General features: G+C 52.4%; 6 protein-coding genes and 1 pseudogene across 6 annotated transcripts; 4 read left to right on the top strand and 3 right to left on the bottom strand.

Annotated features, from left to right (window-relative positions):
• Nucleotides 1-865: 865 nt before the first annotated feature.
• On the bottom strand, nucleotides 866-3,019 carry SAPIO_CDS3109 (WD domain-containing protein; the record flags this gene model as incomplete). The annotated part of the gene is made up of 2 exons (XM_016785975.1): nucleotides 866-2,818; nucleotides 2,900-3,019. 2 exons carry the CDS (start codon nucleotides 3,017-3,019, stop codon nucleotides 866-868), a joined length of 2,073 nt encoding a protein of 690 aa, XP_016643981.1.
• Nucleotides 3,020-4,027: 1,008 nt separating this feature from the next.
• Nucleotides 4,028-4,573, bottom strand: SAPIO_CDS3108 (uncharacterized protein; the record flags this gene model as incomplete). The annotated part of the gene is made up of 3 exons (XM_016785974.1): nucleotides 4,028-4,101; nucleotides 4,209-4,395; nucleotides 4,550-4,573. The coding sequence occupies 3 exons, from the start codon at nucleotides 4,571-4,573 to the stop codon at nucleotides 4,028-4,030; spliced, it is 285 nt and encodes a 94-aa protein (XP_016643980.1).
• A 449-nt stretch (nucleotides 4,574-5,022) lies between these two features.
• Nucleotides 5,023-7,684, top strand: SAPIO_CDS3107 (Dolichyl-diphosphooligosaccharide--protein glycosyltransferase subunit stt3; the record flags this gene model as incomplete). The annotated part of the gene is made up of 5 exons (XM_016785973.1): nucleotides 5,023-5,149; nucleotides 5,351-5,374; nucleotides 5,446-6,120; nucleotides 6,192-7,344; nucleotides 7,414-7,684. The coding sequence occupies 5 exons, from the start codon at nucleotides 5,023-5,025 to the stop codon at nucleotides 7,682-7,684; spliced, it is 2,250 nt and encodes a 749-aa protein (XP_016643979.1).
• A 1,332-nt stretch (nucleotides 7,685-9,016) lies between these two features.
• Nucleotides 9,017-16,382, top strand: SAPIO_CDS3106 (uncharacterized protein; the record flags this gene model as incomplete). Its single annotated transcript, XM_016785972.1, has 8 exons — nucleotides 9,017-9,069; nucleotides 9,376-9,541; nucleotides 9,670-10,290; nucleotides 10,365-12,585; nucleotides 12,893-12,980; nucleotides 13,830-14,670; nucleotides 14,862-15,636; nucleotides 15,760-16,382. 8 exons carry the CDS (start codon nucleotides 9,017-9,019, stop codon nucleotides 16,380-16,382), a joined length of 5,388 nt encoding a protein of 1,795 aa, XP_016643978.1.
• A 574-nt stretch (nucleotides 16,383-16,956) lies between these two features.
• Nucleotides 16,957-17,583, top strand: SAPIO_CDS3105 (annotated as a pseudogene; the record flags this gene model as incomplete).
• A 1,420-nt stretch (nucleotides 17,584-19,003) lies between these two features.
• SAPIO_CDS3104 (ATP phosphoribosyltransferase) lies at nucleotides 19,004-20,205 on the top strand (the record flags this gene model as incomplete). The annotated part of the gene is made up of 3 exons (XM_016785971.1): nucleotides 19,004-19,076; nucleotides 19,147-19,731; nucleotides 19,835-20,205. The coding sequence occupies 3 exons, from the start codon at nucleotides 19,004-19,006 to the stop codon at nucleotides 20,203-20,205; spliced, it is 1,029 nt and encodes a 342-aa protein (XP_016643977.1).
• A 609-nt stretch (nucleotides 20,206-20,814) lies between these two features.
• Nucleotides 20,815-22,965, bottom strand: SAPIO_CDS3103 (uncharacterized protein; the record flags this gene model as incomplete). The annotated part of the gene is made up of 6 exons (XM_016785970.1): nucleotides 20,815-21,448; nucleotides 21,521-21,599; nucleotides 21,765-22,206; nucleotides 22,286-22,442; nucleotides 22,635-22,857; nucleotides 22,944-22,965. The coding sequence occupies 6 exons, from the start codon at nucleotides 22,963-22,965 to the stop codon at nucleotides 20,815-20,817; spliced, it is 1,557 nt and encodes a 518-aa protein (XP_016643976.1).
• Nucleotides 22,966-25,006: the final 2,041 nt, after the last annotated feature.

The following is a 25,006-nucleotide window of genomic DNA, read 5'->3' as shown; positions in this document are numbered from 1 at the left end:
CGGCTCCGAGCAAGGAACCTTCCGCAGGTTAAGTGCTTTTGCTCCCGGAATTTTCTATCAAGATAGTTTATCGTTCAACGCTGATATTTCAATCTTTCTGAAGAATCTTTCTTGGACTTGCAACTATATTACCGAGGTACTCGCTCATAGCCCAATTGATGTCTGACTGCCAGTCATATTTTGTACAAAGTACATGTACTTTATAATATTAGTCGTCGCGAGACGACCAGCCTAGCCTGGCAGTGGTGTACACCAGTAGCAAGAAGCCCCAAGCAAGCCATCCAAGCCACCTGAAGATCCCTTCTCTAGGGCATCTGGTCAGGCTCCACCAGCGAGTCCAAGGATTCATTCATAGTAGACTGAAGAACAAGAACTTGTACCTCGACTAAGACACACTCCCCAACAGTGGCATGTGGTCTCATGATGTTGTTTTATTGATCCACTGATGGTCGTGAATATCCCTCGGGCCACGCAAGCAACACGACGGGCTAGGGTTTCTAATTTCTTTTTTTTTTTTGCCTTTCCCTTTCTTCCCCCCCCTATAAGTCTAATCAAGACAGCCGGAGTTGGATTGGCTCAAACGCCCAAGTGGTTTGTTATTGACTGCAGGCAGAGCAATGCACAGCAGAACATCAACCCAAGTAGAGACAGGCGCAAGAGGATAGGGTATACCGTAGATTGATGGACCATACGCCTGATGACCAAATAGCTAGTCCGAAGAAAAATAACTACTCAGGCGAAGAAAAAAAAAATCAACTCTTCATCCACAGCCCCAAAGCGGATCAATCGTAAATTTGAGTTGAAACTGGGCTCGCCCCCGCGGCTTGACCGAGTAGATAGTCTGCAAACGACGCGTTTGTTGTTCTTAGGAGAGTAAGAAGACCTCGCCTGGCCCAGCCGCCTCCACCCTATTTATCAGCTTCTTCACATTCGTCCACTCCTCCGCCTTTAGATCCTCCTTCCCACCAAGCCCCGAAGCAACCTCAAACACCGTGACCGACCCATCAATCCCTCCCGTGGCAATCCGCTTGCCTTCAGTCTGCTCCCACGCAAGTTTGTTGAGGCTCTTGGAGAGCATCGTCCTGGCACCTTTACGGGCGCTCGGCGATATCCTCGAAACGGGCTCTTCCGTCTCGACCGTAATGTCCCAAAACTCCAACGAGCCGGCGCCGTCGACGAGCGCGAATACGCCGGGCTTGATGGGGGACCACTTGGCGTCGTACACGACGTCTTCTCGGACGAAGTCTAGGAGAGGTGTCATATTGCCCTCTGTGGTACCCGCTGTCGACGTGGCGGCTGGAGCTCGTACCTTCCATAACTTCACACTCCAGTCTAGCGACGACGATAGCACAAAGTCTCCGAGATCCACAGGGCCGCGCGCCGGATGGAAGTCGACGGACATGACTGGCGCCGTATGGCCCTTGTAGCTAAAGTCCGAGTCGATGCCGGCTTTGGCCCCGGCGCGGTTATACCTATGACAGGGGTAGATTGTGCCCTCCTCCGTGCCCACGAGGAAGAATGTGGGGTCGCCGTCGGGGAACGAGAAGCAAGTCGGGCTGACATCCTCGATCTTGGCCGGAGACGGTGCCTTAAGCTCCAACATCTCTTGCGGCTGCGCGAACACATCCATGCTCCAGGCACACACTACGCCATCTGTAGAGGACGAAATAATGTTGTTGGCGTTCTGCGTACCAACAATCTCAATCGAGTAGATCGGGTGAGTGTGCCCGTAGCCCGTCAGGGGCGTCTTTTGCACCGGCGCCGATTTGGCGCGCGTATCCCAGAGCAGCACCTGCCCGCTGTACGTTCCTCCGATAATGAGATTCTGATGGAAGGGCGAGAATCGCGCCGTCAACACGTCCGACTGGGCGTGGAATACAAATTCGGCCCTGTCGTGCATGTGCTGATTCCATACTTGGACTATTCCGTCCGGCTCGTGGGGCGCGGTTGGGTTGTTGGTGTAGGAGGCCAGAAGAAGCTCGGGAAACTTGGGCGAAAACTCAACACCGCTAATCATTCGCTTGTTGGACCACCGGTCATTGAAGTACTGGATGACTTCCTTAACTCTCCGCTTCCCTTTTCCTCCTGTATTTCCCGTCTCGTCGTCTTCCTCCTCGATGTCCAGTCCTGTTTGCGCATAGTCGATTAGGATATCATATTCTTGGTCGAGAGCTCGCTCGATGACCTTGGATGACTTGTCCATGAACTCGATGAGCTCGTCTGATGACATGACCGCATTCAATTCTTCTGACGTAAGCTGCCTCAGTGGGAAGTTATTCGTTGCTATCGCGTTTGTAGATTGTAAAACGCCTTCCGACATCATATCTTTGGTAGCCTGGAGCTCCTCCTCGATCTCTCGCCTGATGCTCTGCCGGATCTCTTCTTCCCGATCGCGCTCCCTCCGGCTTAAGCGCTTGCTTGGTGTCGCCGTTACCCCGACATCTTCGGTATCTGAAAGGGAGTAGGCTCTCGGTCGGTTAGGCGGCACCCATTCCTCCATTGTCTGGACCCCCTTGTTATACGAGAAGATCTCCTTGACGGGGGAGGGCGGACACTCGTATATCGTAGTAAGGGGAGCGGTTGTGAGCGCCGGCGGAGGGCCTTGGGCTGCTGACACCGCTGCCGTCGAGGGAGCTGCATATTCAGAAGTCTCGGTGCTGACCTCCCCGGCGCTGAGTACACTGTTTGGCCTACTGCCCCGTCTAGCCGGCGACGCAGCACCGGCAGTAGATGTGGAAACTGGCCTGTCGCCGACTAGGCTATTAATCAAGTCCTCGATAGAGCGGCGGTCATCGCGTCCTGGGGTAGGTGATACGATCTAGAAACACACGAGATCAAAAATGTCAGTATAGAAGCTCTCCTGGTTGCAAACCCAAACGAGATAGCGGAGCTGCCATACATCAAGCGAAGCACCAATACTTTGTCTGCTGCCTGCCTGGGCAGCTCTCAACACTCTTTGCTGCTTTAACTCCGCAAGCCTCGCCTTCTTTGCGAGAATCTCATCTCGACGGCTCTGCATTTTCTCGAATCGAATCTAGCATGTCGGACTGGTGACGTCCGCCAACGAAGGATGGGGATGGATCCTGAGTCCTCAGGATTCGCAAGCGTCAGGAAAAAGAGGAATGGGTTATGTCGTCGGTATTACTAGCCAAGGATGTAACAGAGTCGTATCAAAGGCGTCTAGGCTAGGTGGAAATGATGCTGATAAGGGAATCGGTCGTTGGACAGACTGAGTCGCTGTCCTCTTTGTTCTGGATATTTTTGTTGCGCGTCCGCGACTTGGTCGCACTCTCCCTATTACTTTGGCCTGTACCTCAGTCGTGAGTTAGTTGTACTTGGTACCTTTGCAAGCCTATTGATGTGTTAAGAAGCAGATGGTCCGTGCTCGGCAAACGAATTCTCAGAATACAAGGTATGACCATATAAATCAGACGACCAGGGTACTCCAGATTCTCTCATGAATCGGTCCAGGATAGCGAGGCACATCTCTCAATGGTTATGAAGATCCTATATAGAGTCTCTGGTTGTGGTCTGGTGGATATACAAACTAGCATTCAAACCGACAACCGATTCACTATAACTCCAGATGATAACGCTGGAAGGAGAAACTAGCACCCGCGCAAAGTAACTGGGCTGCTATGTCACTTCTTCTTCCTGGCCTTGAGGGCTGGACCAAGATCGAGGGAGAATTGTCGACCAGTATTGGGAACCGAGGGCATTGATGTGCATGATGGGTTGGTTCGCGTACAGTCGAGACTAGGTTAATTGTCATCTATTCTTCAGTGTGTATTGTACACATATACAGCAAAAATAAAACAAGAGACGCAAGGAAACCTCTATGTAGTTTTTAGAAGCCGGCCTCCGGTCATACACAAGACCGCCGCGCAAGAACATTCCCGTTCACAGGACACGCTCCAGAAAACCCAAGCCACACTTTATTTTGTCTCGCTCATGAGTGGCCTAACCGACGTCCCCCCTCAAGACTTTTCTCTCCAAACCCCCACGCATTACACCATTCGGGACTCGTTTATGGGTTCTCCTTCATCAAGGTCTGGAAGTAGGCTTCGAGATCAAACTTAGGGTCCATGGGATCGCGGATGGCTAAGTTGAGAGTTAGTCTAGGCCCAATTGAAAGGGTATTATAAGGGACATGATCGGAAGATCGGATGATAGCTGGCGCCTTGGCGCATCAGCATGACAGGACATACTCTCATCGGCGGCGGAGGCAACGGGAGGGTTCTTAATCCGAGCGTACTCGGACTTGGCCTGGTTTATTAAAGCCTCCTTGCGCTGGTACTCGCGCTTGTCGGCCTCAGCCTTCTGGGTAGCCGTGATCTTCCTCTGGTGGGTGAAGCCGTAGAAGACACCGAGGGCAAGAGCAGAGTACCGAAGTACCTAGAGAGGTCCGATGTTAGTTTGCGACCACGATCAACCCCAAGGACATCCTAATCGAAGATCCGCCTTTCGTCGCTATCGCCCGATGTCGATAGGCAAGGGAGCCGGGACAGGCGTGGAGGCGAAAGCGGACCGGGGACATGGAGCCACATACATTAACACCAGCGGAGGTAGACATTGCAATTGTTCTAGGCCGGGTTGCGCACCGGGGACTTGTCGAGGAAGGCAGGGACTTTAAGGACGAAAGTCAAGGCTGGACAGCGATACCAATTGGTCCGGTCGGACGTCGTGACGGCGATTGAAAGGATCGGATGCGTTTATCTGCGTGTGAAGGGTCAGAAAAACAGCTCGGGAAATAACGCCATGAAATTTCCTGCAAACCAGCTGAGCGGCACAACGTCGGTTAATTCTAATCAAAGTCTCCAAGTACGTACCATCCATTCTCTTTCATTCTACCCACACGCCCCCCTTTGTTGTTCCAGCTACACCACGACGCATAAGCTCCAAGCTGTCCTTCTCACGTTTTCGAGCAAGCCAGTGCAGCTGAGACTCGAAGGTAAATGGTATCTTGAACAACCATCGTCAACTCCACAACCTGTCCAGAGAATTCCGACATCAATAGCCAAAATGTCGGCCAAATCTCTGGACCCGCTCTCCGGAGTCGCTAGCGAAAATAGCAGAGCCCTTTTTCGTGTCGTCATTCTCTGTCTAATCGCCGCTGCCGCCATCGCCAGTCGTCTCTTCTCCGTCATTCGTAAGTTGACCCTCACCATCGCCCTCACCATCGCCCTCACCCTCACTCTTGGCCCCTCCTTGGTTCGACCTCATTGAGCTCGACGCGTCAAGTTTCCGCGATTATTGCAGATCGTGTCTACCCAAACTTTGCCGCAAATCGTGCCCTCTCGTCTTTAGGGACTCTGGGAATCCAGTTGGCTAACCGTATCCTTCTCTCTAGGCTTCGAGAGTATTATCCATGAATGTGAGTTTGCGCCTTCAACTTTGAGCCAATTCGCCCTCTTCTAGACCTCTGGCTAACCTTGGCCTCTATAGTCGACCCGTGGTTCAACTTTCGAGCAACTAAGTACCTTGTCGCCAATGGATACTACCAATTCTGGGATTGGTTCGATGATCGAACCTGGCACCCTCTCGGTCGGGTTACCGGAGGCACCCTTTTCCCAGGATTGATGGTTACCAGTAGCGTCATCTACCATACTCTCCGCGCCCTCACGGTCCCCGTTGATATTCGAAACATCTGTGTTCTCCTGGCCCCCGCCTTTTCCGGCATGACAGCCGTAGCCGCGTATCTCCTCACCAATGAGATGACCACGTCACCCTCGGCGGGTCTCCTGGCCGCGTTGTTCATGGGTATCGCTCCAGGTTACATCTCCCGTTCCGTCGCCGGAAGCTACGATAACGAGGCCATTGCCATCTTCCTCCTTGTCTTCACCTTCTACCTCTGGATCAAGGCCTTGAAGCTGGGCTCCATGTTCTGGGGTGCTCTTTGTGCCCTCTTCTACGGCTACATGGTTGCCTCGTGGGGTGGATATGTCTTCATCACTTGTATGATACCTTTCCATGCCTTTGTCCTGACGGCCATGGGCCGCTATAGCTCCAGGCTATATGTGAGCTACACGACCTGGTACGCCCTCGGGACTCTGGCCAGCATGCAAATTCCGTTCGTCAACTTCAATCCCATTAGGACTAGCGAGCACATGCCTGCGCTGGGTAAGTATAGATACACCAGAGGCTCGAGAACGAAACAATCTACCGTAGATCACGGACTGACTTTTGTACAGGTGTCTTTGGTCTGATGCAGCTCCTCGGTTTCGTCGAATTTGTGCGCCCGACCGTCTCGAGTCATCAATGGAAGACCTTCCTCTACACGCTGGTCGGCGGCATCGTTGGTCTTGGTGTCTCCGGCCTGCTAGTATTGACATCTCTCGGGTACATTGCACCTTGGAGCGGTCGGTTCTACTCGCTTTGGGATACGGCCTATGCAAAGATCCACATCCCCATCATTGCCTCTGTCTCCGAGCATCAGCCCACCGCCTGGCCTGCCTTCTTCTTCGACCTTAACTTCCTCATCTGGCTGTTCCCCGCCGGTGTGTATCTCTGCTTCCAACAACTCGAGGACGAGCACATCTTCATCGTGATCTACGCGCTGTTTTCCAGTTACTTCGCCGGTGTCATGGTTCGCCTCATGTTGACTCTGACTCCTGTTGTCTGCGTCTCCGCTGCTGTTGCGCTCTCTCAAATTCTCGATGCCTTCGTGGACATCAGTTCCCCGGCACCCGCGGACCACAATCCCCAAGAGGAAGGCGCAGAGGGCACCCCTAAGAAGGCTAAATCTGGCGGCCTACGCTCGACTAGCAAGCCGTACGTCGGGATCTTCTCGACCTTATCCAAGCTCGGTATTACGGCCGCCGCGATCGTGTACCTCATTGTCTTTGTGCTTCACTGCACTTGGGTCACCTCCAATGCCTATTCTTCGCCGTCCGTGGTGCTGGCCAGTCGTCTTCCGGACGGATCACAGCACATCATCGATGATTACCGTGAGGCCTACCAGTGGCTGCGACAGAACACCAAGGAGGATGCCAAGATTATGGCCTGGTGGGATTATGGTTACCAGATTGGAGGGATGGCTGACCGCCCCACCCTTGTTGACAACAATACCTGGAACAACACCCACATCGCCACTGTCGGCAAGGCTATGGCCTCTCGAGAGGAGGTTAGCTATCCCATCATGCGCCAGCACGAGGTAGACTACGTTCTCGTCGTCTTTGGCGGTCTCTTGGGCTACTCCGGTGACGACATCAACAAGTTCCTCTGGATGGTGCGAATCGCCGAGGGCATCTGGCCCGACGAGGTTCAGGAGCGAGCTTTCTTCACCTCTCGCGGCGAGTACAGGGTTGACGACGGAGCCACTGATACGATGAAGAACAGCTTGATGTAAGTGAAACAGCCCCTGTCTGGTGTTCATACATATTCGCTATGTGGCATTACTAACCTCATGAACAGGTACAAGTTGTCGTATTACAACTACAACACGCTCTTCCCTCCCGGCCAGGCCCACGACCGTGTCAGAGGCTCGCGTCTTCCTGAGAAGGGCCCCGTCCTCGACACGCTCGAAGAGGCCTTCACCAGCGAGAACTGGATCATCCGCATCTACAAGGTGAAGGATCTTGACAACCTCGGCCGTGACCACGCCACCGCCGCCGCGTTCGACAGGGGCCAGAAGAAGAAGAGAACGCCCAAGAAGCGAGGCCAGCGTGTTCTCCGAGTTGACTAAGCTTCCTCAAGAGCTGCAACTTGAGGTTTTCCTCTTTTCTTAAAAGCAATGGGGTCTGGCCTGCGTATAGAAGTTTAAATGAGACGTGTTTTTTCCTTTTTCTTTTTACAACTCACTTTCCCTGCCATGTCTTCTTGCGCTTTTTTTTCCTATTAGAGCTTAAGGAATAACAAGGATGTTGACAAAGGGAAAAGGGGCTGATACCACAACTGTACTATGTATCAACGAAATGCTGATTTGATAAAACTCTTCATGATCGAAAGTTTACCATTGTACCAACATGCCTTACACAATGTCTGTTCCAGGTATATCCTTCTGATGTCCCTATCCTTGGCGGGATTCTAGATGCTTTTGTCCCCTTGCTCCTTTACCACAAATGTTCACTTACACCCAGGATTCCCTTGCAAGTGCAGAAGGTTCTCCTTCTATCCAGAGTCCAGAACCCGATCTCCATCCCACTTCTCTAGAGATCATGTCTTCATGGCTACTACAAAAGTCTGATAACTGCTCTTATATGCACAGCATCTCCTTAGAGTGAACTTACACATCTTCCTACCCGTGCAGTGTCCAACTGCCCAACGCATACGAGCCCTCATCTGGGATAAACTAACAAGTCCTGCGTTCCACGATGGCATCTGTATCTGCCAAATAGCCTCAATCTTCCTTCCTCATGGATATGTCTTTTGCAGCGACTAAGCGAAGCCCTGAAGGGCTGAGCTCAACTAGATCTCATCTCTTCAGCCCAAGCCAAAACAAGCCATCCTCTTTCAACCCTCTTCCCATCTTTGATTCTCATATCTCCATCATCTCATCTACCTCCATCCATCAAAATACCAGTCTTCTCATCAAAAGAAGGCTGGTATTTTCCTCAACCCATCTTTGCATCTCGTTCTTACCCCCAACCTTATCCTATCCGCGTTTTGTTTCATCGTTTCAACATCGTTGGCGCGCTCGACTGTTCCTCCAAACGCGTCGGCCCATTATTCTAGATCTCGCGACATTTGGGGAGCAGAAGCACTTTCCCATGCCAGAGCCTATCCTTAGGCGTAAGTGAGTATTTCTCCTAGCATGCCATTATACCCCTTTTCTTGCCGCTGGCCGTCCCGCGGAGGGCCGCCGGCGTCGTCAACCTTTTCGGAGAAGATCCTCGCTGACCGTGGCGAAGACTCTACCAAGGTTTCATCTCTAAATTCACTTTTCTCTCTGTACCAACACCTATATCGGCAAGGTATGTGGGAAAGGGATGCACTTTCTTATCCAATATCAGGTAGCTAACCGGCAATATAACTAAGGAGACCGCGTTAGATTCATTTTGACAAGGAGAATTTTACAATGCCTCCTCATATCAAAGCACGACGCGCGGTGACGTACGCTCCGGCGGAACAGTGAGTCTTGTCTTCGTTTCTTACTTTACCTAGTCCTCACTTGTCATCTCCTTTCCTTGTGCACAAGAAGGATCTACTTAGTTTCGGATCTCCTCTGAGCTTTGCCCTCGTGGAGTTGGATGAATCAAGACCTACCCTTTCAAGGGCCGGGATGTCGTAACCTAGAAAGGAGGCTTTCTGTCACCTCTAGTCCTACGTCTCTAGGCTACCTCTATCCTAATATTCACCAAAAATTCCCAAATCTGACATCCCGTTACTCACTTTTATTCCGCCATTCATTGCTGACCAGTACTGTTAATCCATCAGAAGAGTATCTTCTCAGGGTAGCGAAAAGAAACGTTCCAAACTCAGACTCCCTTCGTGGAAAGGTTTTCTGCGAGTCGTGACCCTACGAGGTAAAAAGGCTCCGGCTCTTCCCAGGACAATCCACGAGGAAGAGGAGTACGATGAGTACTCCGAGGAAGAAAGGCCGGTGCGTTCTCGCAAAGAGACTCGCAACCGAGACCGAGTAGTTAGGAGAAGCATCACTCATGCCCATACTGTAAGCGTTGCCCAGCCCTGACAATGGTTTTCTCCCTAGCTAACACTTGACTCTACAAGTCGCGTCATAGAACCCCGTCTTCAAAATCGCGGGCTGCTTCCTCTTCGCAGAAGCGCTATTCCAGTCGCCATCATAGCGACTTCACAGACGAGAGCGGGGACTCAAGCCAAGCGTATTTCTCCGATGATGATTACGAGGAGTCTCCTCCGGGACGCCACACATCATCTATTCGCTCACGCAAGGAAGTTTACGGTGAGGGCCGTCGTCGAGTCCGTGGACGAGAGAGTGGTCGATGTCATAGTGGCCGGCATGAGAGTGTCGCCCGACGTGCCAGTCAGGCAAGCAGCCGCCAGGTCTTCGGCCACACGCGTAGTATCCATGTTTGCTCGGACTGCGACCTTGTTCGTTCGCCTCAATTCCATCACATCCATGGTGGAGTTCAGCGTCGCAACTTTTGCACAAAGTGTCAGGTTGCCCGGCTCGAGGCCTTCAAGGACGATCCGACCCGCGAGTTTGAGCAGTTTTGTTTCCACTGCGGTCAAGTTCGTTCAAAGGAGTTTCTCAAACTGAAGCCCGAGGCCCAGCACCGTGTCATCGCGAACCTTTGTGAGGAGTGCATTATTCATACCAAGGCACGCCAGCTCGGATCCGAGTTGGATGAGGAGGACGGCGATCTTGAGGTAAGCCTTTTTTATTTTGCCTTCTTCCATTTGCCGCCTACCCCGTGGTAGATGTGCTAACAAATCTTTTTCAGTCTATGCCTCCGTCACAAGTGTCGTTTCAATCTAACAGCCCTGGCGACCGGGATAAGATGGGTATCCTGCTTGATGACGAGTTCTTCTCGGATTCCCTCGTTGGTAATGAAGAAGTAATGCAGCGTTATAAGCAGCTTTTCGTCCATGGATCCAAATCGACTGAGGAGTTGCGGGAATCTAAAGAGACTGCTGATACTACGCCTAAGGCACACGGCATCCTGAAGGAGAGTGGCCAACACTTCAAGTCCACTACTCAATCGAAGGCCAGCAGCGCCACTCATTCTCCGTCGACCGACGACGATCTTGACTCCAGCCCCTTCCCTGGCCCCATCAAGAATCCCAAGTCTCGAGCTTCAAATCCGACCAAGGTCTCAAAACAGGCCGTGGAAGAAGATGATGAAATCCAGTCTGACATCGACCCTAAGGATAAGAAAGGTAAACAACCCGTCAGAGGCCAAGGTCTCAAGATGTCCAAGACGTTCGCCTCAGCCCCTCATGAGGAGTCGGACATAAGCTCGGACGGTGACAGCGCCTCGACACTGGGAAAAACCAGCAAGAGTTATTCCAAGGCTCGAGTGGTTGTTGGCAGGCGAGTTTCTTCGTCGAGCGTGGCCTACTCTTCCCCTAAGGGACGAACATTCAGTGGCAGTCTAGCCCGTGGCAAAAGCAAAAGCACCCGGTCAAGTCGGCAGAGTACCCATGGCGAATCTAGCTCATCCGGTCGCAATGCGGGTGCTAGCAAGCCGAGCAGAAGCTCTTCCAAGCGTGGCATAAGTGATTCCACATCTCATGGATCCAATATGCCCTCAAGCTCTGCGCCGGAGTATGGCGGCTTTACTAACGGGCCTCAATCCGATCTCCCACGCGTCAGGGATGGGTCTCTCAATACCTCTAACTCTCGGTTCGACTCAGATGTGCGCATTTCGCAAGCCGAAACCGTCTCTAACCGTAACCATCGTACCAGAAGCCGCGCACGCCCTGAGGCCTCTTTTACGGGCAATAGTACGATGCCGCCTTCTATGCACCCCAACCGTGACTTTGACATAGCGTCGTCAGCTTATAATTCCCGCCGCGGTGGCCCAGGAGGACAGTCTAGCGACTCTTGGTCTCGATTCTTTTCATTGAGCACTTTTGGGGAAGATTATCTCGAGCTCGGTGAAGACGCCATCTTTCCACCTCCACGCACTGCCATACCTTCTTCGAGTCGCCCTCACCCAAACGTCGACGAAGCCGAGCCCTTGTACGGTGATGACCTTGGTTACGGATATATGCATACGAGTGTTCAGCCGAACCTGAATCATGGATTGCGTCACGGACATAGCATGGCTCAGCCCTATGCTCCTTCCCCAGCTGCCGGCGTCAGTTACCACCAGCCTGCCCATAACGCTTTTAATATGGCAGGCGCTGCCGGCCCCAGTTCTTGGGGTGACCGCGAGCCCGAAGAGGCATATGATGGCATGTATGAGGAAGGTGACGACGATGGTCTCAACTACTGCTCTGACTTTGACCCGAACCATATCCCCAACCATTCCGCCAATTTTGGCATGAATCACGGCCAAAATGGTGCCCCCGACCTTGGCATGAATCACGGCGCCGACTTTAGTGGCATGAGCTATGACCCTAATGCCATCCATCACTTTGACCCCAGCTTTGAGCCTGACCACAATCCTAATCATGGCATGAACAATGGGTCCAACCTCAACCCCAACGGCGGCCTGGACCGCGGCCAGGGTCGAGGGCATAATTGGGGTACCAATTATGGCCTCAACCACGGCGCGGGCTCCAGCAGCGATCCCCAGTACCGCTTGGGCAATGACGGCGACCTCGGTCCTACTACGCCAGTTCGTCAGACAGACAACGGTGACCGTGGTACCTTCCTACATGCAACAGGCGCTGCTACCCCTCTCGAGGCGCAAAACTATACCGCTGCCAACCGCGCCCATAACAACGGCCAGGGACCTCGACCTCAAAACGACGGCGACAACCCTTTTACCTCTTCCTGGGCGCCCGCCTACACGAACGAGAGGGGAGAACCAGTTCCCTATCCTTGGGACACCAGCTCGTTTGACGAGTGGGCCAGTCGGCCTGGGAACAGGGCTCGGAGCGCGCCTCGTGATGGCCGCGACATCCTAGGCAACCCCCAAGTCGCGGCGCCAGTCAATCCAGAACCGGCAGAGTCAGCCTTCGGTGGCCCTTTGGGGTATCCTCCTCCTGGGCTCGGTCACGGCCATGATCAGCCTCCCTCCTTCGCCTAGGGGGGGAGGAGATCTCGCCCCAGGGGAAGATGGTGGCACTCGGCGCCCGTGGGCGTCGAGGGAGGCTCGTTTTACCGGACGAGCGAAGGATGGTATCCGATTCCGATTGTCGAGGAACCGGAGGACGGGGAGGGGGAGGACGGGGGAAATCTGGACGGGTCCCCAGCTGTGGGATCTGACGGAAGATCTGCAGGTAGGTGCATAAAGCTTGCCCCCTTTCTATTCTCAGCTTTCGGGATCACAGGATGTCAGGCTAACGTGTTTAAAAACAGATTCGGCGAACGGATGGTACGAGGGAGCCCATGATCAGCGCGATGGGGGAGGTGACGGACCTTCTGGTCTTGAAATCGAGGAAATGGAGTGAATCTTCTCTTCCACTGCCTCTTTCCTTTCCTCTTTTGTTGTGTTTCTTTCTTGTTTTGTTGTTTTCAAGGTATATGCCATATCATCTGTATATGCACCAGTCAGTTCCCTTTGCGAGGCCAGGTGTGCGGTGTTTTGTTTCTGCATTTTTATTTCATGGAAGATGAAGGACTCGGCCACAACCCGGACGCTCGAGCATACCCCCGCAAGAGGAGATGAAGTTCCCGTTCGTTCTCTTCATTCTCAAGTTTTATTTTAGCGAAGCTGAGGAACAAATGTTTGACCTTCGTTTTTCTTTTCCTTCTCTTGTTCGGTTGTTTCCAGCTAGCTATACGTTCATGAAAACCCAAACACAAAAGCACAAAAAAAGATAAAAAATTTGCTTCAACTCCTGTTGTCTCTTTTCTGCAAGCGGTAACTGCGTGGGCTCACTTGCTTCTGATGGATATGTGTCGATCTAATGAGTTATCCTATCAAGGCAGTTGCATCAACGCAATCCCCAATCCCCAATGGGCGTACAGGTCCTTTTGCCAGATACTTTACCGGCAATGATACTTACCTGCATCAGGCTCATTCTTCTGAAGTACGGAGGTACAGAGCCCTGTGTTACAAGAATCGAACGGCTTCTCATCATGGCTTGGGCATCTGCATCATTATTTTACCCCGCTTATGTCTTTCCGAGGCTCTCTCTCTGACAAGTATCATTCCAGCGGACCGCGCCTAATAGCAGATAGCACGGGGAAGATGAACTGAGATGTCTCCAAATCACCCTCGCAGTCCCAAGTCTACCTCGGGACCCTCCTTTCCATCGCTTCCTAAAGATTGGCAATGCCGTGCACTGCACAGGGATGGCTCCGATTGCCAGCGGCAGTTGCTCCAAGCCAGCCATACCCTTTGTCCTATCCACCATCGGGAATATAAGAAACTAAACAAGTCTTACAAGCTGAAGGAAAAGTCTTACAACAGTATCATCACGAAGGAGGGCGAGCCTGATGCTAAGAAGAAGATCGAGGCCAAGCTGGTAGCTGGGAAGGAAACGCTAGAGCTCAGGGACCAGGTTAACCGTCGGTTTTTCAACTTTTCCGCGCAGAACCGTGGCCACATCAAATGGATATTGAAGCTACAATCCGAAGTCTATCATCTGGAACAGAAACTGGCAGTCTTGGGAACTGAGGGGTCCTCAAGCTCATCGCAACCGAAACTGGTAGCCAGGGCATCTAAAGAACCTGCGAGCTCATCACAAGCAGCACAAGAGATCCCGTATACCGAGACCAAAGCCTACCGGTCCATTCCTAACCCAGCAATTCCACTGCCTGCGCCACACCGTCGCTCACCCGATAACGACCCTATTTTGGTCCTGAAACAAGCCATAAATGAAGTCTTGACAGCAAGGATCGAGAAACTTTACTCGATTGCCCCTTCTCTCAACGACGCGTCTCCCATTGTCCTCGATGAGGTGACCCATGAGCTAAGGGAACCGGATGAACGTGACTTCGTCATCCGCTTCCTCTTCCGCGAGCTCCTCGTATACAAAGCCGATGCCGATATACTTTCCAAGGCCAGTCGCACAGAAAGTATTGATACTTTCCTTCGGGAGTCCTCAGGGGAGCATGTCGAATACTACCTCAACTTCTTCGAAGCTTTTCAAGAGGGACGGCGGGATACATTCCACCTCCTCCGTGATGCCGTATGTGACTATCTCCTAGATCCACGGCTATCAACGACTACCATCCTTGGTGCCAAAATTGCCACAGAAGATAGCCCTCGAAGGATGACCACCAAGGGCTGGGATATCCTGTGGGCAAACTTCCACGACATCGTAAAATGGTGGAATCTTGAGTCTTTGCTATCCGATTTGATGATCTGGTTACGGTTAAGACCCTGGCTGCATGTCACACATATGGATCAGGGGATCCCGGCGATGGCCATGTCCCAAGTTGGTACATACCCGACGAAGATGTCTCTCAGGAATGTAAGCTGGCCGTGATCCAGGGCTTCATTGCGGTTACGAAAGGCTTTAACGAACCCGGCGAGGACTCGCCCGGGCCGGGACAGAGCATTACCGAGGAGAGAGAGGTACGATGCTATCTCGTGGGAAGAATGAGCAAGAAGGATCCTTTCGCTCTACCGTTGGCACAGGAGTTGAGTGAAAGGATTGCATCGTTGGAGGTCCTAGTATATGACCATGAGAATGAGGGAGATGGAGCCACTGGACTCATACAATCTTCCACTGCAGAGCCGAACCCGTGGATCTCCCGGTCTCGATCTGCGGCAACAGAAGAAGAACTAGGTTTACAGTCGTGGACAATAGAACACTCCCTGGAGGGAATACTCAGCGACCTCAAGCTCATTTACCACCTAAGGGACAAGAATATGACTAGGGACTACTACGAGTTTATCATTATTGACAGATGCCCGGGAAAGAAATTTAATCTCCTCAATATTGAGGAGATATCGGGAAAGAAATTTAATCTCCTCAATATTGTGGCAGATGTGTTACTTCAACTGAGGGGAGACCCGCCATTCTACCAAGTTTTCCGTCAAGCTATCCAACAACACGCTCCCGCCGAGGAACAAGCCCAATATTTGGAAGCAGTTGAGCAGATGAGGCTCAACCAACGGGCTATACTAATCAATCCCCACCAACACCTAGGTAGCCGTGTCCGATGCTGGGATCCTCCCGACTCAGTCTACCATACCCTTCGAGCTACCCTGCAGGATTCATCACGGCTTGTACCACTCTCCGAGTCACGGATTATCTGAAGAGTCTCAAAAGACCTAGAGTCACGCGGTGTTATGACGCGAATCGAAGACTACGAGAAACCGCATACTTCTCCTATTGTTATTCAGGGGATCGATGGGCAGAATGATTTATACTTCTGTTACGGCTTTGAGCCTCTAAATGAGCAAGCCCTTCGTGGCAGTATTCTTGACTTCGACCCTTCTACCAACAACCTCCCCGAGTTCGTCGAGGCCTACAAGCGTGCTCATCCTCGCGCTGTGTTTGCCAAGGGGAGGATCAATGTCCACTACTGCGCGTGGCCAATGCCGATGCTTCCCGGACAGCGGTACTCTCGCCTGAACTTCTGCACATATGAGGGCCGTCTATACAGGTGGAAGGCACTGCCATTTGATATGCCTATGTCCTCGCGTATATGGCAAATATTTCTAAATCACGAGCTCAATAGCAAGTTGCCGTTTGTGCGGATTGTGCAGACGACGCTGGTGGTATGTGCCGAAGACTATGATGGTGTGGAATCTAGTCTTGAGGCGTTGTTTGATATTGGCAGGAAGCATGGTTGGACATTTTCTATTCCGTCGTCGCCGGCGTCTTGGACGAGGGATGTTAAGAGATTGAATCTCGAGACGTTGTGGGAGGGAGTGCGCCCAGCTTTGTGAACGAGAATGAAACGTGTGACTGAGTATTCTCGAGCGAGAACACTAAGCTGGTGAGAGAGAGAGAGACTGATATGGCGGGTCGGCGAGTAGATGTGTTGAAAAGGAAAACCCAAGAGCAAGGAGGGTGGTGCATATAAATAGGAAAATGGATTTCAAAGATGAGGAAACATAAACCGTAATTTGTAGAGTCCAGGATCCCACGTTCGGAAACAGTGAGGAAGGACTCACTCCGACAATTTCCTAGATCGGATTTCTTATCGGGCTGATGATACAATTGTACAAAATAAGAAGTAACGGGCTGCGTGCTTATCTTAGATACTTCACACTCTGTACTTCCAATGTCGGTGACTCAAGCGGACTAATTTTAATGAATCCCCTCGTCTCTCGGACATTTGAGGCTAGTGAGAGTCGACGCGACGCCATTCATCTTCAGCTTTGCCATCTTTACCATAGGCTTCCCTTCACTTGTTAAAACAATTATCTCTTCGTTACGAGGATTCTACATTACAGAGTTCCTTCCAATCTTATCAGGCCCTTTACATATTTACATACGAGCCACATTCCCGTTCTAGTCATGGCGGCGGCTACTACGAAACCTTCCACGCTCGTAGTCTATCTCAGCGGGAAGCCCACCACACCGAGCGGCTACGACGGCATCCTCGCAAAACTCGCATCCGAAGGCCAAGTCCACACCGCCGAGAGCAAAGAAGCGGCCCTCGACATCCTCTCGAACCCCACACAGGCAACTACGAGAATCCTCGTCCTCGACGGCGCGCTAGCAAACGAAGAGAACCTGGACCTTGCCCGACGTCTCGTCGACTTCGCGTGGGGCGGGGCGACGGTGATCCTCGGGGGCTCGTTCAGCAGCGCGGAGCCTTCTCGGATGATGGAGCTGCTCGACAGGACGTGGGGTTTGCCGTGGGCATACGAGGGGAAGCGGCGGGAGGAGACGAGGCTGAATGGTGATGCGGTGACAGTTGCGGTTGCGGAACGGGGCGGGCTGTTGGAGAAGTATACGCAGGAGGCGGTATTTGTCCGGAACGTGGAGAGGGATGCGGGGTGGTACGAGACGGAGGATGGGGGTGCAGCGGCGACGGTGTTGATGCCGTTTGGGGAGGGGGAGGTTGGGTATGTGGGAGATGTGAATGGGGAGGAGGGCACGGTGAGGAGTGTGCTTGCGATGTTTGGAGTGGTGGCTTGACTATGAATGACTCAAGCGGTATTTTATGATGACGATGATGGCGAGGGAGCCACGGCCTATTTTTGTTTTCTTCTTCGGCGTTGTTTTAGGAGTTTAGCCAGCCGGCATCTTTACTCCGTACCACAGCGTGTATCACAGTCAGTCGGAGATCACTTACACTACGAGGGAAGAGATTGGAGCTAGTTTTGTCTAGCTCGATGAGCGCATTGAGCAAGTTAATATTTAATCATATGCATGGGTACTTTACTGAGCCCACGTTGATGCTTGGCTCTGGTGAGAGGCCAGACCAATGAGACGGGACCCATTTTCCTGACAAAGTAAGAACTGTAAGAATGTAAGATGATTGGGATGGGAGCTAAGAAGGGGGGTCAAGTTGATGAAGTCGGGCTGCTCAGGTTTGGAAGGGTCCATTGCTCTGGTGCCAATTGAGGTGGGGGATGTAAATGATGTCACCATCCACAGCTTCACAGGCGAAAGATACCAGGATTCAAGGGTTCCGTGGTGCAGAACTCGGCTGTGCCCTGTGCCAGAGCGGGGGCGGGGTAAAAATTGTGCCTGGAGAAGGGCGAGAAAGAGAGACAAAAGAGTCACTTGAGAGCTCCGAAATAGGAGCCCGCCATCAAATCGTTCAACAGGGAATCAATCGAGGCGTTCAACCGGCATGTGTCGCCTGCTGCTTGCCATTGGTACTTGTCGAGTGGATTTCATGGTTCCTAGAGTTAAATCACCCCAGAAATCAGCCTAGGAAGTAAAAAAAAGTCAACAGAGGCTCTTTTCAGATGTCAATTGGCAGCGTTTCTTGGAGATTGATGGCCCCTGAGGGACATCGATCCATCTCAACTTTGGTTCCTGGACACGTACCGTTAAGTTGTTGAGCACCATAGAAAGGTACAAGTGCTGGGCTGACAAAGCACCTACTCCCGAAGTATACGTACAATTGTATTGTGGTGATTGTCTTGGTGGTCCAATGGTTCAAGTCCGTTAGTTGGAGTCACCGCCAGACGCTAAACCTCTGATCTTCGATCTTTTTTCCGTAGATACTACTACTCAACCTTCTTAGGCCATTGATCATACAATACAAGCATAACACCTCGGAGAAGACACGGCCGGCCTCGAGAACCCCCAACTGCATCCACTAGAGTCGTATCACACCTCTGAACGAGTCCCATCCTACCGCTGCACACCCCTCCTCATCACACAATAACCCGGTCCCCCGTTCACGATATCCCTCCTGCAGCAGCCCTCCCACCCCGGCCGCCGCTCCTCATTTGCTCCCGACCCAATCTTCGTGCCTAACCCGCCCGTGTGCTCCCATTTAAGACATTGCATTATCCCTCTTCGTGAAAGCCATGGATTTGGTCAACCAGTTTGTCCTCCCCCACTCTCCAACTCTCTGTACTTGTCGTTGTATTAGGTGACCATGTCGCCAATGGAGCATCTTGCGCTGACCCGCGCCAGCCTCGAGGGCCGTCTTCTCTTTGCGGTCCCGAAGAGTAAGCTATCCTCCCCTCCTTGTCTCTCTTATACATATTTGTAGCTAACAGAAATCCCAACCGTGTCCAGAGGGTCGTCTCAACCAGGCCACGCTGAACCTCCTCGAGGGCGCTGATATCCAATTCAAGCGCGAAAACCGCCTCGACATCGCCCTCGTCAAGAACCTCCCCATAGCTCTCATCTTCCTCCCCGCCGCCGACATCCCCACCTTCGTCGGAGAAGGCCAGGTCGACCTCGGAATCACCGGCTGGGACCAGGTCCAGGAGCACGATGCCCGCGTGAGGGCCTACAACCGCGACAGGAGGCTCTCCGTCGACGGTGCTGCATCCTACGCCGGCGATGACGGCGACATCAAGAAGTCCCGTAGCGAAATGGTCATGGAGCTTGGCTTTGGCGGCTGCAAGCTCCAGGTTCAGGTCCCCAAGAATGGACCATACAGGACCTCGCAGGATCTCGTGGGAAAAACTATCGGTACGAGTTTCGTCGACTTGGCCACCGAGCACTTTGCTAGGCTGGAGCTTGGCTTGGAGTCTGAGACCAAGAGCGACGATTTCCTGGTTCCTAAGAAGCTTCGAACCAAGATTATTGAGCTGAGCGGGAGCGTTGAGGCGGCCTGCGCCCTCGGTGTCGCTGACGGCATTGTCGATCTTGTTGGTATGTGCGACACATTTACTCGACAACCCCTCCACCCCTGCCCCCATTCCAACCATTTCTACCAGCTACAAGCGAACAGATGACTAAAAATTACATCTTACAGAGTCCGGAGAGACCATGCGAGCCGCAGGCCTCGAAGCCATTGACACCGTCGTCGAATCCCAATCCGTTCTCATCAAGTCCCGCAAGCCTTCCAACCCCGAACTCGTAGACCTGATCGCCTCGCGCATCCGCGGCGTCATCACCGCCCAAAAGTATGTCATGTGCCAGTACAACGTCGAGAGGACGAAACTCCCCGCCGTCGTCAAGATCACCCCCGGGAAGCGCGCCCCCACCGTCACCAGCCTCGACGAGGACGGCTGGGTCGCCGTCAGCGTCATGGTGGAGTCCAAGAAGATTGCTGTTGTCATGGATGACTTGACAAAGGTTGGGGCTCAGGATATTTTGGTTATTGATATCAAGAACTCGAGGTAGATGTGTTGGGAGGAGTGAGCATCTTGCCGGCTTGTGTTTCGAGAGTTCCAGGATAGCGATAATGGTAACGAAGCGAAGAGAAAGGCTGGTTAAAAAAAGAAAAAGTAAAGGTTGAGGTTGGTTCAACTAGCGAGTGTTTTCTTTGGACACGGGGTTTGGGAATAGAATCTTTTGTTTTTCTTTCTGTCTTCTTTCTTGTTATGACAGGTCGTGGATTCTACGTCCTTCCTCTGCTGATTTTGCGTTCCCGCCTATCTTCACGTACGAACCTGGCCTTGAGTTCTACCCTAGACCCAACCCGGTATGGGTGGCATTACGATCGATTTCATCCGCAACCGTTTACGACCGGGGAGCCCATTCGACTTACACCGGACTTTTACAAGGGCTCGAAGCCATGGCTTGTTCTCCAAAGTCAGGAGACAACCCTCCGATTTAGCTTTTCTTTGCACGGACTAATATGAAGGACACATCGCCCTTTATTATTCAAAAAAACTTCCTCGGGTATATATAAGAGAAATATTTACGTCTTCCTTAGGTCATCTCTCTAGCCACACTCATAAGAACCCGTTTTACCTCCGCTCTGCATATAGGCTCTCAAACAGACACACCTCAAACAGCCTCCTCCCTATTCTCCACCTCAACCGCCTTCTCCTTCTCCGTCGCCTTCTTCTTCTCAATAACAGCCTGGATCTCCGCATCAAGCCTCGACTCACCCTTCCTAGTCTGCCAAGCCCAAGGCCCGCCCTCCGCAAACATCTCCTCGACCTCCTCAATCGTCTTCCCGCACGTTTCCGGATAGGTAAGGAAAGCCTGCACAGCAGCACCGATGCAAAGAACGCCAAAGATGATAAAAGTCTTGTACTTGATGTTCAAGAAGGCCGGGGGCGTGAAGAGTCCCAGGGCGAAGTTGAAGAGCCAGTTGGCCGTGGCGGCCATCGCCATGCCGGTGGCGCGTGTCTCGAGGGACCACACCTCGGCGGCGTAGATCCAGGCCACGGGAGCCAGGGTCAGAGCGTACACGATGATGAGCAGGTAGCTGAAGGCAATGACGGTGTGCGCGGGCGAGCCAGTCACGCGGATGACTACGTTGGCGTTGCCGCCTACGCCTTCGGGGACGTCAACTCCGTAGGCGCCGAGCATGGCGCCGACTACGAAGTGGCAGACGGACATGCCGAGGGCGCCGTAGATGAGGAGACCGCGGCGGCCGGAGCTGTCTATGAAGAAGAACATGATGGTCGTGAAGCTGGCGGTAGGGCTAGGGGTTAGCGAGCCCGTTCTCGAGAGCGGAGCGTTCGGGGCACCTGCTTGGACTTACACGATGAATACAGCGTATTGGATACCCGATGAGATCAAGTTAATGTTTCCCGTGAGATTTGCCATCTGGAAAACGTATACTACACACACAAGTATCAACTGTCAGCTCATAAGTTCTCTCATAATTTCCCACGCCCGCGCAGACAACCCACCCCCCAACCCAATCCGCGTTTTTCTTCAAAGTCAACGAAATGCGGCTATTTTTTTAGATCAAAATGAAGCCAAAAAACGAGGAGAATACTTACCAATATAGTAAACGATGACATTTGCACCAGACAATTGCTGCCACATCTGCACGCTCACGCCGGCCATTGTACGCTTCCACATGCCCTTGAGAAAGAACTTCCTCCACCCCTTTTGCGACTCGCGTTCAACGGACAGCACGGTAGAGATCTCCTGCCACTCGGCGATGACGAGGGGGTCTTCGCGGTCTCCGCCGGCCTGGATGTCAGCTAGGGTCTGGATGGCCTCGTCCTCGCGGCCGACCTTGGCGAGCCAGCGGGGGGATCTCGGGAGGAAGGGGAGTCCGAGCATGAGGAAGACGCAAGGGATGAATTGGGTGCCCCAGGCGGTGCGGAAGGAGGCGGTGCCTTTGATGAAGGAGCAGCCATAGCCGATGAAGTACATGATGAGAATACCCCATTCGATGGCGAGCTGCTGGATGATGATGATACGGCCACGGCGTTCCTAGAGGAGAGGTATGTGGGGTAAGTATGTGGGAATTGTGGAAGAGTTGGATGGAAAGCGGGGGTGGGAGAGAGCTTACGCGCTTGGCGATCTCGGCGAGGTAGACGGGGACTTGAGAGGAGGTGATGCCGACGCAGACACCGTTGAGGATGCGGCCGGCGATGAGGGAACCGAAGCCATTAGTGGAGACTTGGACGGCCGTTCCGATTAACCACCAGAGACAAGCAAACATAATACTGTATTCGCGGAGTCTCGGGTCAGTATTGCTTCCTGGGCACACCGAAGAGAACGTGTAGGAGACTTGAAAGCCAAGGACCCTCTGGGATCAGGCCATTGGGGGAGGGATCCCGAGATATGCGCGTCCCAAGTGGGCAGGACCAAATTCCAGGCCCGGGGAACGAGCAGAACCTGCAAGGGAAGACACGCACCTATCACGACGTCCCCATTTATCAGAGATGGGACCGGCCATCAAGCTACCAACAACGGAACCGGCAGCAAGAGAAGAGCCAATGGCACCCTGGATGATGCCATGGGGGTTGTCGAAGTAGTCGACATATTGCTGGGTAATGACAATGGCCGACATGGACGAGATATCGAAGCCGAACAGCATGCCACCTACGGTGGCCACCATGGCCACAAAGTAGGTGTTTGCTAAGAGCAGTGACGAGGGCCAGGTTAGCTTCTGGGTAGCTTATTGGAATGGGATGACGGACGAAGAGAGCTCGGAAGTTACTCACTGATCTTTGGTAGCTTCGCCATGATGAATTGGAGTAGCTTCTTGAATCTAGACTTTCAAGGAGGCTATCCCAGAAGCTTAATCAAGAGTTGGATGCGATGGAGACGAAGGGACCCTGCAGACGTAGCTGTGATCCATCTATTCGGAGGGGGGAACCAGAGCTATATATTCCCCAATATCTGCAGGACCCGTGGCACGGGTTCCAAAGCAACAGTAATATGTAGGTCAATATCGACGAGCGGAGGAGGAGAGGCAGGTTGGTTACATCTCGAATGTCGGGTCGACTGTAGCAGGGAATCGCATGGGACCTTTTGGGTTCACACAGGCGAATGGACCGGGAATTGGGTGGATGGATGTTCCCAATACACGCCCCTCCAGTCACTCGATGCAGTGTTGCTCACCACGGTATTTTTATGTTCTTATCCTTAAAAGCTAGCCCTAGCACGAGCAGATGAGGGAGGTTGGAGGAACGAATCTCCACCGACGCCAAGGAGTCAGGTCAGTGCTCTAGCTAGTCTAGGGCGCGGGAGTCCGTGTCTTTCTGTGGTGACTGGTGCTACTGAGAAGATTGAAAGCCGATTCCCCCCCGCATTACACCTTGCCCCTTCTGTACTTGGGATTAGACTCCATCCCCATCTTCGCCTCCGCCTCCGCCTCCGTCCGGGGTTTGGGGAATGTCCATCGGTTGCGTCTCTCCACTCTTGGCTCTCCATTGTCTCCACATGCACCTCTTCCGTGCGGTGCAAATCGTGTCATCGGAGCTTTAGTCGTTCAATCAGAACAAAAGGAAAAGGTGAGTTACATTATACATTGATCTCTTCTTCTATAATTTGGCCGCTCCCGCTCTTTCTATTGTACTATATATTTCTATCCATATTATAACGCTTTCCTTCCCGAATTCGTTCCACGGCAAGATTGAAGAATCATCAGGAAGAACCGTCATAGGCGCGGCTGGCTGGGCACAATTCGCAACCTTAAAGTGCTACTTTACTTATTTGCACCCCCCTCATCTCCAACTACCGCAGGTAGGCATCGGAAGCTTTCTCTGTGGGTGTGTAGGTGTTTATTTTTCTGCTGACCTCCAGTGCCTGCTACGTTAGGATACAGGAGTACGACCCTGTCGCTTTGGCGTAGTCACGGAATCTACTGGTACGGCACCGGTCCGCTTGCATCAGTCGATATCAAGCGGATCAATGGCACGTTGAGGATGCATGCCTAGCCGTGCAAGGAAAGCCGTGCCAGATGCTCTCATCAATTGATGTGCAATCTTCGTATGTCGGGCAACCTTGAAGTACGGGTTGAAGTGCGGATTTGCTGGTTTCCCGTGGGATTCTACGTAGAAAGGCAACACTCGGGAACCTCGAGTAAGCGTGGAGGTCGGTCCGACTTCCTGCTTCCGTGATTGGTGCGGATGTTGTATCGAGTGCCGGGCAAGGATCAGAGGCGAGGTCTGCCCAACAGGCGAAGTGAGGGCATGGTACAGCCAGCGCAATGACACTTCCCGGTGGCAATGAGCCTCGACTGTTCTTTTCCCTCTGAGAGCAAAACACGAAACGAAAGGAAACTTGTTCGTTCTATTTCAGAGACCGGTGACGGTATACTGGAGCGATCCCTTTCCAAGTTACGAAGTCGTGTGATGTGATCTTTGGGTTGGCTCGGGAGATTTTCAAGCGAGTGTCCTTAACACTAACACCTTCCCATGCATTGAGATCAATGAATTGATCAAAGAAGTCAAACAAAACCCCACCGTGATCGCTCGATGCCAAATCATCTTTTCAGCCATGATTTCGTCTGATACAAAGTAGGATCCCGGTTCAGCGAGCAGTGTACCGCTCGTCTTCTTGAGATTCACCTCGTTAATAGCCACTTCATGGGTTTCAATGCAGTTCGGAACGTGGGTCAAGGTCGGACGGAAGCAGAAACACAGCTTTTTCGCGCGGGACAACCTGCCCGGCACTTCTGTTAATTCCCGCGGTGCGTAAAACTAGCTACCTCAGTACCTTATTGATCTTAATACACAAAAAACATTTCGTACGATATAAGCTCCCAAGAACTTCTAGCAGA

This window comes from Scedosporium apiospermum (genome assembly GCF_000732125.1).
Source record: "Scedosporium apiospermum strain IHEM 14462 chromosome Unknown SEQ_SAPIO_0088, whole genome shotgun sequence".
Taxonomy (NCBI): domain Eukaryota; kingdom Fungi; phylum Ascomycota; class Sordariomycetes; order Microascales; family Microascaceae; genus Scedosporium; species Scedosporium apiospermum.
Note: the sequence above shows the minus strand (reverse complement) of the source record. Positions and strands in the feature narration are given on the sequence as shown.